The 20,512-nt window shown below is 38.8% G+C and overlaps 1 protein-coding gene across 3 annotated transcripts in view; it reads right to left on the bottom strand.

Annotated features, from left to right (window-relative positions):
* Positions 1 to 20,512, bottom strand: part of unc5ca (unc-5 netrin receptor Ca) — a 213,366-nt gene that overhangs the window by 86,591 nt on the left and 106,263 nt on the right. For all 3 annotated transcript variants that reach the window (XM_044373067.1, XM_044373084.1, XM_044373075.1), the window contains exons 3-4: positions 14,597 to 14,740; positions 43 to 146 (exon numbers count right to left, since the gene is read on the bottom strand). In XM_044373067.1, coding sequence (XP_044229002.1) covers positions 43 to 146; positions 14,597 to 14,740 — 248 coding nt within the window. The remainder of the gene's footprint in view (positions 1 to 42; positions 147 to 14,596; positions 14,741 to 20,512) is intronic.

Genomic DNA, 20,512 nt, shown 5'->3' with positions numbered 1-20,512 from the left:
CGTTTCGTATTCAACTCAGGTTGACCGTAACGATGCACATACCTCAGCAGCTGGTATGCCCTCCGGAGGACGACACTGTAACAGCACTTCCTGCTCCAGAGATACTTCCTTCCCAAGGGGTTCCTGTTCAAATGACTTCTTCAGATCTGTGGAGACAGGCAAAGAGACAGGAAACTTAATGATTAACAAAAGAACAACTTATTACATGAAACAGAGAGCATATGACAAACTTTGCATTCTTTTGCTTCTTTGATAACACATTTTCTTTAAAAATACTGATACTTCCATACTGTACACACACACACACACACACACACATAATGATACTGGATAACACACAGATTTCATAAATGATGCAATTATGATGCAACAGTGAAAACTTTGCTTAGGTAGAAACTGAAAAAGCTACCATCACACACACTGGTTAGGGTGGAAAGCACTAACTCACTGACAAAAATTGGTCAACTAAAGCCGAATGCTTGAATTTTAAGTGTTTAACAAAATGTGTTCATATTGGTTTAAGGTTATTTAATCTCTGAGCAGGATGTTATGCAGCAACACCAGTCATCTTATCAAAAGTTTAAAAAATCGCAGTGCATAGCAGACGTATGTGGGTGGCCATTTTGCAAACATCCTGTGATTCTGTAGTCAGAGAGACCATTTTGGAGATGGTTCCATGTCATTGTGAACTGTGGTCATTACCTCATTTCAGTGGCAACAATGACACAGTAATTATGGAGTTGGTGGTTAAAGTCAGCCATGTGTATGCTGACTTCTCCCACTCTCCTGTCAGTTTAGAAATGTACACAACAAGGAAAAACACTTAGCTGTATATTCTTAGTTTCAACTAATGCCTACGTAGGGTTGCACACACACACACATCGTTTGCATTTTAACAATGTAGCTACAACAGTTCCACACACACTATTAATAATGCTTTTAAGTGCTTTAGCCGCTTCACACACTAAACATAGGCTGCTTTGTTGCATGCTTGCCTCTCAATCACTATGCACAATATTTAACCTCGCTTTCATTCCATATAGACTTGCCAGAGATTGGGGATCTCAAGCAGGCCAAAGACAATAAATGATTCACACTAATGGTCCACATGCTGTGATAAATGACAGCATTACAAAGCAGCATGGAATGCACTGACATTTCTTTCACAAAACGTTTCACAGAGGGTTCAGCTGTTTTCATTTTTAGGGGAAAAAATGCTCACAGTAGCTGACTTATAGACAATTAGTCCGACCTTTAAATTACGACAACAGAAGAGAGAGAAACAATGTAGATGATGACAGAGAAGGCGTTAAAGAATATGAATGAAAATACAAAAACCTCTGTGGGTGGATGGATGAATGGATGGCTGGAAGGACAGTTTTGTTTAATTGTGATCTTTACTCTGAATCATTTTTTTTATGTTTCTCTTACTGCCACACCTCTCCGCATAGTCCTACACAAAAGCTTGAATTTTATTCATTGAGAGATAAAAAAGGACAACGGCTCTTCAGCTTTTTATGTTGAGTCTTCTTGTCTTGCCTGTGCAACTCTTTCTGAGTGAGTTGCTACATTTTTTTCTGCAAATCTCTCTCTGTCTGGTGCTACCTCTGACACTGTAATGTTCTATAACTTTGTCCTTCACTAGTTTGATTGATTCCACCTATTGGAATGAGTTAAAAATATAACACATTTCTTTTCTCTTCACCTCCCCACTCTGCTACCATACAGTATATGTATGTATCCCTATATTGGCAGCTGAGCTCAACAAATGTTAAAACAATTAGCCTGCCACTGAAAAAAGGCCATAAAACAAACTGTAACTTGAGAGGGAGGGCAGTGTTGCGGGACCTAGCAGGTGACTTTATTTATGCTGCTGATCAGAAGGTCTGATGGATTTCTAAATAAGAACATATGGTGAGGATGGAGTGAAGAAAGAGGAAAGCACTTTCTTTTTCATCCAGTCTTTTGGGTGAATCTCAATGGTTTATGATCTGATTTCTCCTAACTATTAAGAGTAAATAAGGTTTAGACATAAAATAATCTGCAAAACTGCCATTTTTCTCATTAAAATTCTGTAACTACCTTTGAAGTGTATCTGCAAGACCAAATGAAGATCTGCCAAGTACACAAACTGACCTAAATACACAAATATATATAGCAATATATCTATCAAGGGGTGAAAAAAAAAACATGCGGTGTTGATTTCTACATGCATACTTATGTCAGCATGTGTGCACATATGCATTACTACAAATATTTGTTTGCGGACACGTGTGCATCGGTATGTGTGGACATTCATGTAGTACGTGTTTATATTTATGCATGAATGTGAGAGCAAGATTTGTAACTGGATGATTAACTGTCATATCAATTTAAATAATGTCAGCAAGTAATGATGGTGAATTACACTTGCTATATACCAGCAGATAGAAAGTGATGTGTGTATTTTAAAGTGATAGCCAGAGGTTTGTTGATACGGCAGAATTAACAACAGTAATTTACTGATACCACCTTTGGGATAGTTTGATTTAATCTGCCAAATATGTTCAATGAAGAACTTTTTCACTTTGAAGAGTTTGAGAGTCACTTTGTTAGTTTGTGGGGTATGGCTGCAGCTATGGAAGACAAATCCTCTATCCTCTATCCTTCAGTTTTTAAAACCATACAGAAGACTTTCATAGGAGGGCACACTGTGTGTGTGCATGTGTGTTGTCCTTGTGTCCTTTTACTCTTCTGGTTCCCAGGTGTACTCTTAATCACCTTATCCATCAGCTGTGGTACACCATTTGTGGACACACACACGCTCACACACACAAGACAGAACATTTTTTAATGCTGAACTGGTTGACTCCAAGTCCCTCTCTGGGTATTTCATCAGGACAGTCACCTTACAGTGGCTAGCAGACATAGATGGTGGCAGAGTGAAAGAGAAGGAGAGGTAAAATGGGATGGGGGTAGGGAAGGTAGAAGTCAGGACAGCAGGTGGGGAATTGAAAGATGAGAGGCAGAAAGAGAGGAGGAAGGAGGGAGAAGTTGGCAGCACACACCAAGACCACCTTACTCTTTCGTAATACCAAAACCACCTGCTTGGTCTTTACCCATTAAAGTACTTTTCATGTCCACCACACTCTATATCAAACCATTCAATAGAAGCACATGTCTGTGAGTCCCCCTTGTATCATCTCTATTAATCTGCCTTATCACTCTCAAAACCAACCAGTAATCCATCAAACCTGGCAGCCATCAATCTAGCTTTGATTACATCTCTTTTATCAAGATCTCAATCTTATTCACAAAGACAAGGGGAGAGATAGTGTCTGGCTCGCCATACTATTAGAACTTTGAATCCAACCAATAAGATATAATTCACACATGCTGGTTTTATTGCTTATTAATAGTTTGGATTTGTGATCATGAGTCACTCCCCTCTGTGGTCACACATACGGACTCAAAGACTGGGGAAGCAAAAGGGAAACCAGTCATAGTGAATAGACAGATTTCCTGAGAGCTTATAAAGACATCAACATGAGGAAATGTTTTTTGTGCCTTAAACCACACAAATCGCAAAAAGTAATGTGTGGACAATGTTTAATATCCCAAGAAGGAAACATCCCATTTAGCCTTAGAGTGCATAATTAGTTATTTGCATGTAGTGATGTGGTAAGTGATCTTGGATTTTAATGAGGTCATGGATAGTTTTGTGCAGAAATTGGTGAGGAGAAAATGCTTGTTGAAAGGTGAGACAGCTCTGTTATTGTTTATTTATGGCTGTACAATGAATAGCGCAAACATTTATCAGTAGGGGTGTAACAGTATGTGTATTCTTCCCGAACCATCACAGTACAGACATTACTCTTAGGTGCGTGCAGTCGTATGAATAATACACTCTGTGACCCAAACAGTTGTCAGCATACTTCAATAATACACTTAGTCTGACGTGTAGAACAATAAGTCTAGAGCGCAAGTCCCACCCAGAACATTGTGGCAGCGCTCTGCTTAGCTATAGCATGCTCATGAATGCATGCTAGCTGGCTTAGCCAAGGTAGCCTAGTTACCCTGGTTACCCTGTAGTGTCACTGCTGTCAGAATGACAAATGAGAGACCCATAACACTGACCAAGTGCAACACTATTATTAAAATAAGGTCTGTTATCTCCATAGAGAAACGATACCGCATCTCCCCGTCCCCCTCCCCTCTCTGTAACGGTCAGCTTTTCACTCCGCCTTTGAGTGAAGCCATTCAGAACAACGATAAACACATTTGATTTCTGAGGTGGTCAGACAGCACTGAGTAAGAACCAGTTCTGAGAAGGAAAAATGTAGTTAAAAAGTATGAAAGTAAAAGTAATGGTTTGGTCCCTCTGACTGATATTTTTTCATTTAACCTTTATCTAACCAAGAAGTCCCTTGAAATTGAAATCTATTTTCTAAGGGAGACTTGGCCAAAACAACACATCAGTTACAGTTTAAGTAGAAATAAAACACAACTGATAGGGAATACAAACATCAAACACACAAGGAAGAGACTAAATCCAGCTTAAATAAGGCGGTTGCAATTCTCAGTTACATGGATGCTTAACATGGCTTTAAATTTTTCCATTTAAATTTTATATATATATATATATATATATATATATATATATATATATATATATATATATATATATATATATAGAGAGAGAGAGAGAGAGAGAGAGAGAGAGAGAGAGAGAGAGAGAGAGAGAGATGGATAGATAGATAGATAGATTTATATAGATATAGCAGCATGTTACTGTTGTAGCTGCTGGAGGTGGACTACTTTATATACAGTTGGACCATAAATCAGCATAAAACAGCTGTCAGCAGCTGTCCTGACTCCTTGCAGGAAACATAAAGGTTGTTTTCTTTTTTCACTGCAGCAAAACTAAACTGTTTCAGTAACAGTTATGGCCAATGAGCCATTGTTGGATGTTTACATTTTTTTTTAAATAAAAGACCAAAATGTTATTTAATACATTTCTTTTTTTTTCTGCTGTACCAAAATTGTACCAAACCATGACCCCAAAACTGAGGTACACACTGAACTGTGGATTTTGTGTACCATTACACCCCTATTTATCAGGCTCTATGATCAACAATTTGCAAGTTTAACATTGTGTTTACAGTTTCAACGTATGACTTTGGGACAGCTGATAGTGGCGGAACACTGATGGTTTTGTTTGGAAAATAGATAACATAGTTACAAAAAAAGAAAAAAAAATCAAAAACAAGTGTGTAAAATCTCTGAGTGGCTGATAAATGATACAGAACTTACTTATCTTATACTGCCATAGACTGGCATGTAGTTTTGCCTGTATACACTGCAGGCATCTGACTTTTTGCACATAATACATCTGTCGTATGTATATTGGGTGTCTTGTATATTTTGATGATGAACAGCAGGGAATTCAGACATGCTAATATTGTGTATTAAAGTGAGATGTGAAGTACAAAACAAAGGACAAATGACACATAAAGTTAATTCTAAAAGGTAATTTTCTGGTATTCAGCAAGTTGCTTAATTTCTAGATACTTAAAACGTCAGTCAGTGCAATGTTGATAACTCTTGCCAGCTTGTGTGTCATTGTTGTATATTGTTTCAGTAACATAGATTGCAAGGTAAATATAATGTAAATCTAGAAGCTACACTGTACTCAAGTTGAAAACCAGAAAATAAGCTACAGACTCATAAGAGGTAACAGACAGCCTGTCACTTCTTAATCCATTTGTGTGAAAAAAGCATTAGAGGTTATCATGTTGTCTGCTTTCTAGAGATACACCCTCGACAAAGCCTTTAAGATTTCCAAAATTCTCTAGAAGAACTTCTCACCTAAATTGCATACAATATAACACTGCTCATTATCAGATCCTGTGTGTAGAGCTATATTGCCTAAGGGAGTTATGCGAGGACACAGAGCATTGCTGAGGCAGAATGATAACTTCATAATCAATCCCTGTGGGGGATGACAGCCTGAACAGAGCATGATGGTTTATTATGGGAGTAATCACCCAAAGCTTTAGCCCTAAATCCACCACATGGCTACCCACAAAATACAGAGACACACGTACATGCATGGACAAATACTGAAAGACAAAGAGAGAACGACAGAGAGATAGAAAGATACAGTCACAGGGAGGAGCAAAATACACAGGAGACTGAGACAAAACAGCAGCTACAACACAGACACGCAGATCAACCGTGAACAGATACTCGCACAGTGGGACAGACAAACAGACACGTAATCACAAATGCACAAAAAACAACTGCAGTCACAAGGAAAAACTGAGGAAGTGATTGAGGGATGAGACGCACTTCTCTCATGACAGCCAATTCCAGGAACAATTTCCTGGTCTTAATTAGTAAGGGAGATGGTGAAATGAGGAGTTGGCTGTGAGAGTTGATTTCCATAAAGATTGAGAATGAAATTAAAGGAGATTAAAGCAAACTGCTCTGGGGAGGAACAGACAAAACACACACACACACACACACACACACACACACACACACATACATACTCACACACAGCGCTAAGCTTAGGAAGCTATCACAGACACAAATTTACCAGTTCGACAGCCAGAGCGCCTGTGTGCGCAAGAATGTGTGTTTTAGAGAAAGAGGGAACATGACATTGCGTTCATGACACCAAGGCACCATGGACTCACATCAGTTGAAGGTGTGTGTTTTTGTGTATGTGTGCAAATATGTGCCCAAGGGAAATATGTGCACAGGAGGGGAAGGACGGCTATGTTATATCAAATCACTGACCCCACTTTACTCCCAAACTGCAGATAACGTTATCCAGCTTCATAAATATAACAAAAGCACAGAAAAACTCACCAAACAACTTTTTAGAACTACAGCAGGGTTGAAAAGTACAGAGGGCAAACTTGCAAAGTGTTCTTCAGTGTGAACTCCCTTACATATACACAATAAGGTATAGTAAGCATCTATTCAAAAATGACCTCTTCTTGCATAAACTCATCTTTCCCTCTCTCTCAGCGTCCTCCTCTCCCTCCCTCTCCATCTCTCTCTGCCTCCTTCCCCTCTGTCCTAAAACTTTGTCTTCCACTGCTCAACTAAAACGGTTATTATGTTTGTGGTTAGTTTGTTGCCTCAGGCACCTCTGCATAAGCACATTTCAGAGCAATTATCCAAAATGGGTGTCTCTGCCTGCATGCTACCCATGCCAAATCATAACGGTTTCCCCTGGTGGAGCTGCTCAAGCAATAAAGAGCAATGTGAGATGCTTGGGAAGAAAAGAGAGAGGAAAGTACTCTCCTTTAGTCTCAGAGAGAATCATTTGGGCATCCAGTTTCCTCCATGATAGCATGCAATGGAAACAATCAGACCTCCGGCTTCAAAAAAACCCCCAACAAAATAAAAAAAACCCAAACAAACAAACAAACAAAAAAACCTTAATGATAAAATGATAAAACACACAAGAGGGTACGATTATATTTAAGAAACATTAGAAAAAAAGGAAATGTAAATAGATTTGTGATTAAAATACATGTATTAAAAGAAAAAAAGAAAAATTGCTCCTGTGCAATGTGACGGTATATATCATGTGACAATAGCAAAACATCTATCATTTCATATTATGCTCTTCCGTTTATTTCATTGTGTCGCAAATCACACTCTTCACAGCAATAGTTTTTTGTCAGTTGGAGTCTGTCCATCTTTTGCATGGATTAAAGTAATAAATTACTTTAAAAATTAATAGTTTTTATTGCACTAACATTAATGTAACAAGTTAAGTTGTCGTGAACTCGAGTACTTAACCTGGTTTACTGTCTCTCCTCCGTGTGTACACAGAGGGCGCAGCTCCGCCCTCACTGACACACAGAGAGCAGAGGAGAGTAGCGTGACCATAAATGACAGCAAAACGCAGTAGAGACTATGTTTATCTATGTTATTTACCTAATTTATGTGCACTCATTTCATTTCAGCACAGTGTGAGAGTCTCCCTCTGCTCTCTGTGGTTCGGCGAGGGCGGAGCTGAGTTCTCCGTGTGTCTGCGAAGCAGACAGACAGTGAACCAGGTGAAGTACTCGAGTTGACGACAGCTACGACCGCTCTTCATGTTACTGTACGTGCAAGAAAAACTTTGTGAGTAAAAAGCCAGAAAAAGTTATTTAATCTGTGCAGAAGATGGACTGACGGGGGTGCGGGGGCGGACCGGAAACTATTTTGTGATAAGTGTCATTATCGGAATATGAAATGACCTACATTGGAATATGAGATTTTGGTTGCATCACAATGTGATAATGCAGGGAAATTGTGGAAGAAAGCCATCAGATGCTGTGATTTTGTTAGTTACTGAATAACTTTCTTATGTGCTGTGTATAATATTTAGCTTGATGACCATTAATCTTGAGTTCATCCACTAGGCTTTTAAAATATCTTTCCTAAGAAACATGGAATAGTTATGCAAAAGAATGAAAATCATCATATATTGCTTTTTTTATATGACAACACAACACGAGTGCATCCTAAGGTCATAGAGTATTTAGTGTTACTGCAGTGTACGGTCGGGCATCTCTTCTATCTTTGGGCACTTATACGCAAGTCGTCAAATGCCAATAAAGCTCCAAAATATCAGAAATGGAAGAAATGAAAGTAGACTGACCTTGAATGTTGCTGTCATTTTCAGTGTGGTTATATAGGGAGTCATTTTCTCTAAGTGACTTTAGAGAGTCGCTTTCCACTCCAGAGCAGTTCTCTCACCAAACTCTCCACCCTGTCATTTCAACACTTAACAACCTGTGATCAACCCTAGACATCAGACAAGGTCTTTCCATCCACAGTCAAGTTTTGAAAAGGTAAACAACCCAATTCACTGACATAACACCAGCACTCTGGAGCACAAAGTTTCCTCCAGAGCCTGGTCTGTCAAATGACTCAGGACAAAAAAAAAATCTCAAGGGCTTACCCACTACCTCTAGTAGTTATATTCTGCTAAGCCTTCATTGTTTTTACCTTTGACCTATACAGTACATATGGTTTCAGGAGACACCTCAGCAGCTCCGGGGGTGCTTAAACATGATAATCCCTCCTGCCTAAATGAGAGTGGTTTCTTTATTTCTCTCTGAAACAATATATATGATTATAGATATAGATACATTTTCAATATGTTAATATAAAACTACAAAGAGTACTATGAATTTATATACTGTATGTTGTGCATATCACACTTGGGCTTTAGAATGTGACTTTAGTTTTGTGTGACCAATTCAACACTGTGGCTTACCACTTAAACACTTAAAGAGTACGCTGAAGCAGTTCTTGACATCTGGGAAAACGCTCAGTGGCTTAATGGGATGGTGAGACATCATAACCACACACACACACACACACACACATATACACATTCTCACACACATACACACACACACTCTATGGGTTCTTGCTATAAAAATGTTTATTCAGTGTTTGTGACCATCATGAAGTCTCTCTCAAAGCCAGAAACCATGTCATCCAGAGAAAAACTGAGGGTTTTCCACTGACAGTATTTTGGACAGTGTAGAGGGACACACAACATGGACTTTTTGATTCATAATTCCATGTTCATTTGTCCTGATTTTCATATGCATTGATGAAACTGCCAAGGTCAAATATCTTTTACACTGTGGTTGTGTTGTTGGAGCAATTGGGCTTATGAGCTGCTGATGAGCAAGTTTCATACCAGAGGGGTGGGATAACTCTCTCCTGTTGTTTCTATTTACTGGGTTACACATGGCTGGATCTGAGGTTGTAATATACAAGAGTGTGGTTCTAATCAATGCTTAAAATCTAACACAAGAAATCACTGTTGAGTCTTGTTTTCCTCAGTCTAATTTTTCCATGATTGAAGGAAAATCTAAATACATGCAGCTGAGACATTTGCATCATAAACAAAACATAATAAATTCAGTAACAGACATTTTCCAGTTGACACAAGTAGCTGCCTGGGTTGCTGTGCCTCTGAGTGCCTGGACTCCTGATTGCTATGCACACACATGTCTCAGTGGAAGATGGCAGAACAAATTGCCATCATCTGAAATTTGTGTGTCTGGGTGTTTGTGCAAGTGTGTGTGTGTGTGTGTGTGTGTATGTGTGAGTGACCTTGACATATTGCTAATCCGTTGAAGGAGAAAGACTTGACCTGATAGCTCCAGGGCCAAAGAGCATAACTGACACTGCATGCACATTTGTGTGTGTGTGTGTATGTGTGTGTGTATGTGTCTGTGTTTCGCTCACTCCTGTGTATGTGCATGCAACGTTATGCGTGTCTGACTGAGTGTGTGAATGTGTGTGTGTGTTTGCCTCACCTGCTTTATAAACTTGAATTAAGCTGCCTGCACCACTCATAACTCAGCTAAAGTGCCCTGCTCCAAAAGACCAACAAATCACGCCAAGATTTAATATCTCTGATTGTGTGTTTGACACTTTTACAACCTCGACACTGATTGCCATTATCCAGCTACAAACTGCGTGTTTAGTTACTGCCTTGGAGTGTTAATTCCACAGTTATTAAAACAGCCTGAAGATGCAGAAATATGGGAAAGAAAGGCAAAGTAGGAGAGCACGCATGACAGAATGAAATAATAAGCACATGATAGTCAAAGCAAGAAGAAAATAAAAGAGGAGGAGACAATAGGAATGGGGAAAAAAGAAAATGAGTGGGAAGAGGAGATGGGAACGCAGGACAGAAATGCTGAATTGCTATTGCACGGTGCAGTAGAAAAGACACTTTGCTCAGCAAGCTCTAGCTGCCAGGAAGCATTTTAATCACAACAGTAGATCCAAATAGGAGCCGAAAGCAGGGTAGGTCAGGAGGTTGGGTCGATTTGAAGTAAAAGGTTATCGCAAGAGGGGGCTGAGTGTAATCAGATCTGGTTAAGGGAAAAATCACTGTTATAACAGAGAGAGAGAGAAAGTGAAGGACAGAGGGACAGACAAAGTCAGAGGGAAAATGCACACGATAAAGAAAAAGAATAGAAATGAGAGAGCTCTGAAGAGAAAGAGAAACAGAGAGAGTTAAGTAAAGAGAATGTGGGATATCTATCATCTCTCTCTTCACTGATATATATTGGCCCTTCTGGTCTTCTTAGAAGCATCCTCCATCACCATTCCTCCACCTAACCTCCAGTAGAGGCTGTACGTGTATGAGATACTATGTGTGAAGAAGTTGATTGAAAAACGGTTAAAAAAGGATACAGGATAGATAGAACGATAATTTACTTTTGATTCAGGGTATAAGATTGGCTGTCATATATTTAAAAACTGGGCAGGCCTTGAAAAGTGGAAAATATGTAAATTACACTATACACAAAATTATTTTAGCTTATCGGTGGTAGTAGTGGAGATGGTAGAAGTACAGTATACATTAACGAATCAGATCAAGGCACGTAAAAACACAAAATGCTAAAACGCAAAACATTAGGCAAAAATAAACAAAAAACAGAAGAAGTTAAAACAGGAAAATGAAGGTCAATTTATAACTGTCGTGGTTGAGCTAAGATTAACTGTGATTGACATGGCACTTCTTACTGAGGGCTGGAAATGCATCATCCTATTAATGGCAAGGATATGTCATGGAGTGATCCAAGGCACAGTCTCTCTCTCACACGCACAAACATATATATAACATATATATATTTATATATATATATATATATATATATAGTATATACACATTAATGTGTGCACTAAACCCGGCTGTACCTTCATATGTTGACTACCATGCTGAAAAGGTAAGTCATGGAGGAATGTGGCCTTTAGTTCTCTGTGTGCATTTCTGTGCTGTCGGTGTCTATATTCACGTTTGCCTCTGTGAGTCTCAGATACCTGTATACGTATGCTTGCCTGCATCTGTCTCTCAGCATGCATCAGCCCTATAGTGTAAGCCAAAAACAGCACATTACCCAGCTTTTATTGCACCCCAAGGAGGGCCCATTCCATTCGAGAATGTTATTAGCAGAGCTAAGAAGGATATTTCTGACTGTGTCACTAACTCTCTGCTGACAGACAGAAAACCGTCCTCACTTGCCAAAGCAATGCAGAGAGTAGTGATGCTCTGTGCTACGTTCTAAATGTTTTGAAGCTCACAAATTAACTGAGAAATATGTTGCTCAGGTACTACTACACAACTGTGATCATAAAGTATTTCTTAGAATTCATTTTCCCATTAACTTCCCATTAATTTATATGCAGCATAAAAGTCTTGATTTAAAATTATGTAGTATTGCTCTGTGAATGAATCTACATTATAGGCCTGCTGTGTTACCTCTGCACTTAAGCAATGTATAATATCTAAATATAATGTTTAAATGCAGGTTTGTTTTTTATAATTAGATCATCAGTTTAATTATTTTGTTGCTTTTTTTCCCAAGATTTAACACCTAAACAAAATATGTAATGTGTGTTAGCTTCCGTTAAACTATTTAAATAAACTAATAAATAAATGTGCCTCAGTGAGTAAGTAAATAAATAAAGCAACCCCAAGGCCTGCAAAAATGAAAATGCAAGACATATTTACTGCCAAATAAAATAAACTGAAGTGAAAAAATAAGGGTCAAAATGATGGATTTCCTCCTGCATAGCCACAAGGAGCAACCTGGGAAAAGAAGATTTCCAGGTTGTGTGTCTGTTACAGTGATACTGTCTGTTAAAGTACTACATGTGAGGATGTGTGCAGTTTGTTCTGTGTGTCTCATGAATGGACTCTATCAAAGCCCTCAGTTGTCCTTTTGAGAGTTCACTCAAGCAGAGCCTCACTGCCAAGCCAGGCAAACCGGGGAGGTTGGGTAGATTTTGTTATTGGTATTTCTTTTCTGGTTGACCTTTCTATAACCTGAGCAGTCAGACAAGTCCCAGTTGTCTTATATGGCTGAACTGACCAGAGCAATGATGCTTGGAAAACTACTATTGTGGGTTCAACTCTCAGGCCAGTGAAAGGAGCTTTAAAAGAACAATCCATTCGGTTATATGAGGCTTATGTTGAAAGAACAAACAAAGCTTTTTAGGTGATTTCTATCAATCATCTCAACTCCCTTGCTACACAGTTGCTTCAGAGCCGTAAAGTGACCATCATTCATGACAGGATTCAACCTTTTTCTTTTCCCCCAGGCTGTGGTTGTGGTCTTACAATCCTAAAATGATTTCCCCATGTGATCATGTACGTAGTGTTACATGCCATGGTAACACTGTCTGCTAGAGTGATATTGAGTCTGTGCTCTTCTGGTGACCTTATAGTCAGACTCCCAGTTGTCTTATTAAATTCTTCACCAGACCATAACAGGAAGCTACTGATGGTAGATTGAAGTTATATAGCTAAATCTCTGCTTAGAAAAGTTCTCCATCATGCATCATTCAGTGTTAAAAGTATTTGAAAGTTAGACCGGAATCCTTTTTTTTTTTTTTTTCCAATGAGCCTTTAGTGTTTGGAGGAAAAATTTACAGTGCATGACAGTTATGCACCTTTCCACATCAAAAGTCATCAAAATAAATAGTTAAAGTCCTTAAGATTTTCATGAAATCAAACCCTATTTTTGATTAAAAATGTACGGTCTTAATTTTTTTCAGTAATAGCCATTTTATGTTTACATTCTGTCATAACCTCTCAATATAGTAGTTTTCATTGTTAGTGGCAGAATCCACCATTCCTGCACTGGATTCAAATTGCCTTCACACAAGGGATTCACAGGTAACATTTCATGTAATCCAGAGTTATTTACATTGATAACAGCCTTACTGTTTATTATTAAACCGTAAGGCTTATTATTAATTCTCCTGCAGTTGCATTATAAGTATTCAACTGGTGAAACACAGGATGCCAAGGTTAGTGCTAACAGCAATCATCAAAAATGGTGTTTGCAAAAAATAACACTTGTCAGTGGATCAGTTTTAGATATAACAGGGTATCATGTAACGGTAAGAAGGAGCAGCCGCAGTGAGCTGTTAGATGAAGATGCACACACCTCCAACTCTTCAGCAACCCACTCCTTGTACCGTGCACTGCTGTTGTGTTGAAAGCCACTAGTGCTGTGTGTGGCATGAAGTCAGATTGTGGTTGCTCATTGAAAGATGATGTGAAAAGACAAATTACTGACTGACTAAAAAAAAAAAAAAAAGTATGGCTGCGCTGTCAACAGATATACCAGTTGCTCCCTTGTTGTATTTCTGACAAAGCAGCTGCTCAGCAAGTGTTTGCTGCCCCCAGAATTCTGGGACCTGTTGTATTAAATGTTAAAAAAAAAAACTTAAAATTAAAGTTAACACAGCTGTCACCAAATCAAGGAGGACTGAAATCTTAAGGATTTTGTCTTTAACCAGCCATTTGGATGATAAAAAAATATTGTACCTATTCTTGATTTAGGGGAAGATTTTCTTTTCAGCCTTCCATCAGTCTTGGTGTGTATGTGTGTTTGTACATGTGTAAGAATCTGAGTGTAGATACAATTGAGTAAATGTGCTGAATTATATTTTTGATTAGAGAACGCGGCAAAGACAAAGTTTCATTTATTTATGATGTTGTCTGTCTTCATGTACAAGTGAGTATGTTGTATGCATGCTTTACTGTGTTGGTTGTACTCACATGCGATGCGCACATGTGCCTTGCGGCTTTTGGTGGTTCCAGCGGAGCTCCAGGCCACACACTGACACCAGTAATCTTCAGGACCGAACAGCTCTTCGACTTGCTGCCGTGTTATTTCTATGCTGGCTTCTCTCACCACCAGACCTGTAAACGAAAGGGAAAGGCACTGTTGCATCATTTACGATAGGCTATCTGTTGATATTTAATGCAAACAAAAACAGGCTCCAAAAATAGGTGACTTAGTCACAAGTTCCAGTTTTTCCGGTGAGCCGCTGATACTCCTAAAAAAAAGCGAAAGCTTAAGTCTATTCAAGCTTCTACTCTGGTGATACAGCTTTTATGTTAGCCGAGGAAGCAAAAGTTAAAGCAGTGCACAGTAAATATCTTAGCAAGTAAATAGAGGCAGGGATAATCATACAATATCTGCTGCCATTTACAAACTCGGGTCATTTTACTGAGTAGATTCACTCTGGATTTAGTGTAAACTTTGAGATTGTTCTTTTGCACTTCTACCACTTATCTCAGCCCGCTCTCCAATTCCCTCTTTTCTTTGGTGTTTTGAAAGCAGCTCCATGTATAGAATAAGTGTGAGGTTTAAATAGCTGCACCCTACTGATAGGACTGTACGGGAGTACAAATAGAGGAGGACTGCAGAGGAAAGAGGAAATGGAGGAGCAAGGAAGAAACACAGGATGAAAATATGCAAGACATGTAGGAGAGAGGTGTGCGGCGAAGGGAAGGAATAATGAAGAATAAAAGAAGAAGGAGGAAGGAATGAGGGAAGGTTAAAAACACAGACAGGAAAGAAAGAGGGGAGGGAAATGAGGGAGACTGGTAGAAGTAATATATAGCAACATGACAGAAGCTAGGTGAGAAGAAAAAAAAGAGGATGACAGAATAAGAGGTGGAAGAGGGCAATGAAATGTGAAACGAAAAGGAAAAGGGAAAGGAGATAAAAATGGGTTTTAGGTAAAAGTATGTGGGGACTGGGGAGTAGACGGGCAAAATGTTATGAGAAAAATTCTTGGCAGTTTATTCCAGGTTCAACAGTGTTACAAAGACCCGAGCAACTGTCTCTATGGGGCTCCACAAATCTGACTTGGGCCTATTACTTATGAGGACTCCGTGGCAGCTAACTGAAGATGGGAAGATGTGCCTTTTGAGTTAGAAAAAAAATCAAGACTGATAAGAAAAAGGGACATGAAGATATAAAAGTAAAGACTAAACTTTGATGTGGCAATTCAAACAGTACTGATGGCACAGAGGGGAAAGAATAAAGTAAAAAGCTTGTGAAAGGTACTGCTACCAAAACAGGGAATAATAGCCAGTAAGGGGGGAGAGTGCTATGAGCCATGAGGGCAAATAGCAAAGACAGTCTAAAAACTAGTGTGAATACCAGCGGTTGAGCAAACTAGCAAACAAGGGAGATTGTTATGCCTTCACAGCTTAAAATGAAAGAGCAGGGGACACAGCAAGAGAGGTATAGTCTAAGAAAATGGCAGCTAAAGAGGCAATTATAACCAGCAAGCAACCCAGGACTAAAGCAGAGAGAAATAGTAGGCAGGCAGCTGCAATGAGCAAAAAACACAACATGAGGACAAAAAGGGCAAAAGGGATAGGGAGGAGGTAGAAACCAGTGGCATGCTACTGCCGAAGTAATGAGGAAAGTTAGGGCAATTAAAGTGAATGGTTCAAATGAGGCAGACAGCTAGTTACGGCAAATGAACTCAAACAAATGCAAAGCGTATGGGATGGTACATCAATGGGTCCGTGGGATTTAGGGACACAGAGAGAGAGGTGGCGAGGAAGCTTGTGCTGAGGACAAATAAAAGAAAACATGTGCAGTTAAAGTGTCTGTATCACTGCATACACGGCTTATTAAACTGGAGGTCAAAAACCATTAGCAGTAAAACATTATTAAATCACAGGAGCAGTTCGAGTATTAGCTGATAGCTATGTTGTATACTTTCCATTGGAGTAATGCATAAACAGTTGTTTTATATATTCATAAATATATAATGATAAATCAGGAAATCTGAAAGTAAGAAAGGAAAAAAGGATCTTCAGACCATGGAGTGCCATGTCTACCCATGCTGACATTACCTAACCTACAGATCATTCCAGAAAACAGTCAAACCTACAGATATTAGTCTGCATTCTCACCTGCTATACAATATTTATTGCTTAGAGAATAATACTGCAGCATGTGGGACAGCGGCTGCACCTCAGGTATTCTGACTGAAAAACTGAAGCTGAATTGTGTTGCATAAGAGGCAACTTTCTCCTGGCAGGGCACTGAGGAAAGCTGCAGTGGCTAAGTTTTATCTCTAAGTTGTTCTTATGATGCATGCCTTAATATACATATATTATGTATGTATATATTATATTTGTGTTGAAGTGAATCAAGCTCACAAAACGTTAGACTTAAAAAGCAAAGCTGGAGGCCTCTCCAGTACTTTTCTCCTTTTTGAATACAAATGAAAAATACACACAAGTAAGCACATGGTTCTTCCCTGTGTGCCACTCTGCTTTATTTTATTTACACACCAATGTTCAGAATTGGAGATGTAAAATCTGAATCACATGCTGACAATGACAATATACTGCTGCAACATGCTGATCCTGAAATAACACAGCAGAGTTAGGGATGTCAGGGGTAAACCAGGATGTGCGTTGCATGGTATTGCATGGAAGGAAACAGGGCGATGTTAGTTAGTGGACAAATAATATTGAAGGGAGCTTTACAGGGGTTTGACAAAACAGACAGAATTTTAAAAAAACAACAACGGGACATATACAGGGTAACAGAGAACACCTGGTAAAGTAGAATTGGTTTCGCAGCAGGAAAAAATAATGAATGGTTGCAATGATAAAAATGTGTTGAAGAAGATACAACAATCTGACACTGCTGGCTTCATGTGAATGGATGACCCCAATAGAGAGGAAAATATGACATTTCAAATTTAGCTGGCTGAGCGTGGACAGTGACCTGACAATGATCTATCATGTCAAAAACAAGATCCAGGGGTTGCTACTCCAACTAATCACTAAATACTAGAAAATACTTAATCAAATATAGGAAAGTATCGCTGTGAAAGCAGTGCAGAGGGATGAATAGCATTCCTCATGGTGATCCTTTTATCCATACTAGTTGAGTTCCAAAGTGTAACTGAAGCAGGTACTGAAATAAACATAACTATGTTGGTTTCCACTATTTGTGAAATTCAGACACATTCACAGAGTAAGAATAAACTCTCACTATAGAGTGCGTTCTCTCATGCGCGAGTCTCAGTGTTCCGACTACAATAATAAAACATAAACAAAACATTTCCAGCTGCAGCATAAACCTGTCCAGCTTTGTGGTACTATTCCTATTTATTTTTGTGTACACTTATTTGTTTGACTAAGAGCTCATTATGGTACCACAGCAATAAACAAAAAATACATTTTTCTGGCAATTATGGGTGTAATCATTTACTCTCCATGGCACTTTCCATGAGTTCCTCTTTTTTCATGTCACCTGGGGACTAAAAGTGGGTATGAAAATTGACAACAACAACAAAAAAAGAATCCCAAACTTTTGACATCACAAATTTGCAACACATCATAAATGCACAGCTTTCTATATCCAGCATGAAACGGATTCCCTTGTTTCCCTTGAGTGTCATGTCAACAAAGAAAACATGTCAAGCAAAAAAAAAAAAAGTAGGGATACACATAAAGGAAATAAAGACTAATGTCACTGGATCTGTAGTAATTGATGAAACCCAAGTAGTTTCTATTGTTTGCTGATGCAAAGCTCACAAAGCTAATGTTGCTGGGCAGAAAACAACTGTATTACCAGAGGCTTAAAAAAAAGTCCCAGATCACTCTGTGTCTTATTTTGTTTAGATACAGTGCTTAGAGCATTAACATCATTCTGTTATGAGAAGACTAGCATGGAATTTTGGGTCTCTGTAGCATGACAGTACTTCATATCAACAAAACCGCTGCTGCCAGCTGAGGGAGATGAGGGGAAAGAAGTAGATAAAAAATGGAAGACTAGTATCAAGCCAAGTGGATAGAATCACAAACATTTCTATCAATCACAAAACTGTGCACAACTCTGAATATTTCTCTTAGAGTGTCAATTCTTATAACAAAGTTTACTTGTCAGCTGGGGAGTAACATTACAAGGAGTGGGTGGATGTACTTTGTCAGGTCTGGACTTTTAAATATATATACAAATGGGACCTGGAAGTAAATATGCGCATAAAAATACAGATTTGGGGGCTGCAGAGGAGAGATGTGCAAATAATTTTCTCTGTGAGGATGCATATTTGTTATTGCCCACAAATGCTGTACCTCCTAATAAATGTGATGAGGACAATGCAATGATTAAAGCATGTTTCAGATAACCTATAATGTCTGTTTACAACAGATTTCAACTTGAAAGTAACTTTCAAAAATGCATGTTTACAACAGAAAGGTCTGGATGATAACTTTGCATTCATCATTACTTTCATTTTCAAATGCTGTGAGATAATTGGTAACTGTGGTTAAACCTGTTGCCTTATGTTGCATTCCAACTCCACTGTAATGCTATCAGCAGAGTTGCCATATCCCTATGGCTCTACAATTAACCTGCAAAAATAAGGTCAAAATTATTTTTGATGCCCGGCACACAAGTTTGGAGAATTTTGTTTTAAAAGGCTGAAACTGTTTGTCAGAGCTCAAATAAAAATGATGTGTCAGCAGAAACTCGAAGACAGGAGTTTTGCATGTTATCAAATTTGGGGGAATGTCGGAGGAATAACAGATGGTAAATGGTAAAAGGTAAATGGACTGCATTTATACAGTGCCTTTTTAGTCTTTCGACCACTTACAATGCTTTACAGTACATGCCAGCATTCACCCATTCACGGCAGAGGCTGCCATGCAAAGTGCCAAACTGCTCATCAGGAGTTCTAATGCTCATTCACACACACACACACACACACACACACACACACACACACACCAATTGCACAGCCTACGGGAGCAACTTGGGGTTCAGTATGTTGCCCAAGGACAATTTGACACGCACACTGGAGGAGCCGGGGATTGAACCACTGATCTTCTGATTAGTGGACAACCCGCTCTACCTCCTGAGCCACAGCCGCCCCAGATGATGATAAGCAGCTTTTTCAGTAATAAGGAAAGCAGAAAAGCATGTTTTCTAAACATGAATTTACACCAGCAAAACAAAAAGCAGACAAACGCTGAGTCAATTACTAAACCTGCGATAAACACAAAATTAATGGGTTTGTTCTAATTAACTGGATTAGTTCTTAATTAGTAACATCTACAAATTTGTGTTGGTACACAGGACATTATGCTAATTTATTTCAATGTCAAACATCTGATTACAAGTTTTTAAAATTTGAACAATATTTCAAAAATATTCAGTTAGTTACAATTCTTGTCCAGCTTAGACAAAATAATTTGGTGTTCATGTTAACAATTAGAATCAAAAAGATGCTTCCTGCCATTTCGCCACAGTAACTGTTAAACCAAATCTGTCCGTCTCTTTCATATATTCCTCCATTTTCCTATGTCTCTCTATTCCCCACTGTGCTTTGACAGAATAGATGAAGAAAGCAGGAAAAAACAGTAATGGCACAGACAAAAATATAAAGTCTTGATTTCTTTGAATCAAATGAACCAGACGTAGGAAAAAAAACGTTAAGAGAGAAACACATTCAGAAGGAAGCCAGCGAGTCAGGGACAGACATGAAAACAGAGACGGGGGTTTGAGGCTAAATGGTTTAGAAAACGAAAGAGATAAGGGAACAGGGGAAAAAAGCACTCAAAAGCTTTGTGGTGTTTAAATGTGATCAGTGACAGGTCAAACAGACAGGCCTTTAGGGAAAAGAAACTGAGGATACAGAAAAAGTC

The sequence above is a fragment of the Thunnus albacares genome, chromosome 2, assembly GCF_914725855.1.
Source record: "Thunnus albacares chromosome 2, fThuAlb1.1, whole genome shotgun sequence".
Taxonomy (NCBI): domain Eukaryota; kingdom Metazoa; phylum Chordata; class Actinopteri; order Scombriformes; family Scombridae; genus Thunnus; species Thunnus albacares.
Note: the sequence above shows the minus strand (reverse complement) of the source record. Positions and strands in the feature narration are given on the sequence as shown.